General features: G+C 55.5%; 1 protein-coding gene across 1 annotated transcript in view; it reads left to right on the forward strand.

Annotated features, from left to right (window-relative positions):
• Positions 1-3,195, forward strand: part of NDUFS7 (NADH:ubiquinone oxidoreductase core subunit S7) — a 9,579-nt gene continuing 6,384 nt past the window's right edge. Inside the window, exons 1-7 of the mRNA XM_019513562.1 lie at positions 1-41; positions 329-365; positions 804-872; positions 1,247-1,364; positions 1,974-2,153; positions 2,236-2,282; positions 2,857-2,945. Of these exons, the coding sequence (XP_019369107.1) occupies positions 26-41; positions 329-365; positions 804-872; positions 1,247-1,364; positions 1,974-2,153; positions 2,236-2,282; positions 2,857-2,945 (556 nt within the window). The 5' untranslated portion in view covers positions 1-25. The remainder of the gene's footprint in view (positions 42-328; positions 366-803; positions 873-1,246; positions 1,365-1,973; positions 2,154-2,235; positions 2,283-2,856; positions 2,946-3,195) is intronic.

The following is a 3,195-nucleotide window of genomic DNA, read 5'->3' on the forward strand; positions in this document are numbered from 1 at the left end:
GGTGGCCTGAAGGGCTGTGGGCAACATGGCGGCGCTGGCGGGTGAGCGCAGAGGCGGGGCCCGCGGCCTCCCTCGGCCCGGCCAGGGCTCGCTGTGGCCGGGGAGGAGGCCCTGCCCGCCTCGCCTCCACGGGAGCCCCCAGACCCACCCCCCGCAACCCTAGGCCTGCCTCCAGCCCGGGGGGGGACTCCCTTGTGGCCTGGGGAAAGGGCCTCAGGGCCCGTAGGAGAGGCTGAGCTATCCCTGGGACTCCCTTATTGCCTGGGGTTGCCGGTGCTGGGATCCCGGTTGTGTTGCAGCTAAGTTGTCCCCTGGTTTTCATTCGCAGCTCCCCGCATGGCCCGGGCTGGGATAGTTCTTCTGCGGTAAGTGGCTGCTGAGCTGCCCCGGAGAGGGGAGGAGATGGGCACGGTGGGTTAGTGCGGCCGAGTGTCTGCGGGCCCCTTCGTGGATTTGTCAAATGGAAGTATTTGAGGAAAAATGCATTCCTCTTCCAGCACAGAGGTGAACGTGGTGTTCACCTCTGTGCTGGACATGTTGGCACAGATTTAGCAGCAGACGTGAGGGAGACGGCAACAGTTTGTGGGGTTGGTTTTGTGGTAGGGTTGCAGGATTAGGGGGTGGGGAGTCTTGTTTCTGCTACTGATTTTGCTGCAAGCAGTTGGTCTGTTCCTCCTGTGTGCTAATCTGGACGGTGAGGGGGTTATGCCGCAGCAAAGCACTGAGATCCTGGAGTGGCCAGGACAGTGTAAGCACCGAGGTGTTGCTGCCACACTGTGACTCGGCCGTATTCATTTCAACAGGCCCGGTGCCGTGACAGCTGCCCACGCTCAGTTGCTCCATCAGATGCCGGCGACTGATCACACTGACAGGTAACGCCAGTGCGTCAAGCCAAGCGTTGGCTGTCCCTCAGGTGGGAGATCCCAAATGAGACGGGAGAAGGCTGTTGTCTTCACTGCAGCTCTGTCTTCGCTGATGAGGGCAGCCCTGTTTCTCCTGCTTCCCTCTAATAGCAGCGTGAAATGCCCAGCTACTGGAAATCTATGAGATGTGCCAGCCTAGCACCCTCAGGATGTAGGGGTGCCAGCAAACAAAGATCCCCTGCCTGAGCAGTGGGGCTTTCCTTGCGGATTCGGGTCATCCCTGCTGGGGTTTGCATGTCCCCAGGGCTGAGACTCCTCCACCAGTGACCCTGTTGCTGACTGTGTTGCACACTGATGATGCCATGACCGCTGTTTGTCACCAGCCCCACCCAGGTCCAGCCCAAGAGCTCAGCCGTCGTCCAGAAAAAGCCCTGGGTCCCGACCACCAGGGGAGAGTACGTTGTTGCCAGGCTCGATGACCTGATCAACTGGGGACGAAGGGTGAGTCGTTGGGAGCACCCTGGACTCTGGACCTAGTGATGACTGCCCCAAAGGAATGGCAACAGTGAGCTGATGAGCTGGAAAGGGCAGGTTTTCTAGCTACAGGCTGGCTTGGCTATTCCATCTTATTGAGAGCAGCCAGGAAATTCAGCCTGTTCCACTGCATGTAGTGCTCTTAAGATGACACCTCATTTGAAGCCCTGCCTAGTCCGGAGAGGAGTAATTCTTTGACTTGAGCAAAGATTTCTGTCTCCATCACCTGACATCCTTGTGTAGTTTATTATGTGCCAGTGGCTGCCTTTCCACCCCAGAAGCGGCTGCATTTCCATAGCACTCCTTGAAGGTAGAATGTGAGGAAGTCCATGCCCAGGACCTGCTTTGTGTGCACATGCATCTACCTCGTATTAAGACCAGAAGCTTCTCAAATCAGAGGCATTGCCTCTTGCTCATTCAGGTGTAGCACTGCAGGCAGAACGCACCATGTCAGCCTTTTATCTCCCCTTACAATACTCCCTAAGTGGGTTGCACTGTTGCTCCTGTAGGTTTGATGCTGCGGACCCTTCCCCCACTGCAAGCATTGCTGACTTGCTTCGTTCTCTTCTGTCCCAGAGCTCTTTGTGGCCAATGACCTTTGGCCTGGCCTGCTGTGCAGTGGAGATGATGCATGTAGCTGCTCCCCGTTACGACATGGACCGCTTTGGAGTGGTGTTTCGGGCCAGCCCTCGGCAAGCTGACGTCATGATTGTGGCCGGCACCCTGACGAACAAAATGGCTCCTGCTCTAAGGAAGGTGGGGGCTCTGTTGCCACTGTCAAGCGCAGCTCTAGGGACTAGAAGTGAAGGGCAGTCACTCTGAAATCTCTCTCCTCCAGGTGTATGACCAGATGCCCGAGCCACGCTACGTGATCTCCATGGGAAGGTTAGTGCTGGAGCTCCCTTTCCTCAGGCTTCGCTGGGAAAAAAGCTGCCTGTCTTAAAGAGCCCGTTGGTTGTTCCTGCTTCCAGGGTTTTGCACTGCGCTCTGTCCTCAGGGTGAATGAAAATGGGGATCAAATGCTCCTTCCCTGGGGAACGAGGGGAGTCTATAATTGCAGGCAGCAGAGATTCTTTCTGGAAGGGAAGGGGGAGCCTGTGCTCTGAAAGCGCTTGGTCAGTGTGACAAACAATGAAACTGCAAGCTATCTCCACCTGCTTCCGAATGTCCGGGCTTGAGCAGCAGAGCTGCTTGGTTACTCGCTTTGGCAAAGAAACTAGATGTAGTTGAAATCAGGGCTGTGTGTGTGCGCACGCTTGCCTGTGCATTCAGATCCGTGGCGGCAAGGTTGATCGCAGAGCTAAGCCATCTGTAACATGCTTATTGCTCCAGGGCATTTGGTTTTACCTGCTGCTTGGCTCTGTTCATCTTGGCCGCATGGGTAGAGTTTTACCTGGCTGCCTGTTTGACGCCAGCCTGGCATTCTGCACCTGAATACCGAAACATTTGTCCCCTTTAGCTGTGCCAATGGCGGTGGTTACTACCATTACTCCTATTCTGTCGTGAGGGGTTGTGACCGCATCGTCCCAGTGGACATCTACGTTCCAGGTAACCATCTGTTCTCAGCTCTGCTGTTAGTGTGGGTCGTGGTTCCAAAAGAGGTGGGCTGGAGCTGATAATGTGTTTCTAACCTCTGTGCTGTCTGGAGCTAGTTCAGGCCTTTTCATTGCAATTGAAGCTGCGTTGTTTAAGTTTTGAGACTGTCCTTGTGTTCTGTGTAAGGAACTGAAATGTGAGGCCCTTGTTTCGTAGTTAGTAGGGTCAGAAGGGACCTGAGCAGATCATCAAGTCCAACCCC

The sequence above is a fragment of the Gavialis gangeticus genome, unplaced genomic scaffold (assembly GCF_001723915.1).
Source record: "Gavialis gangeticus isolate Ggan-Ray unplaced genomic scaffold, GavGan_comp1, whole genome shotgun sequence".
Classification (NCBI taxonomy): Eukaryota; Metazoa; Chordata; order Crocodylia; family Gavialidae; genus Gavialis; species Gavialis gangeticus.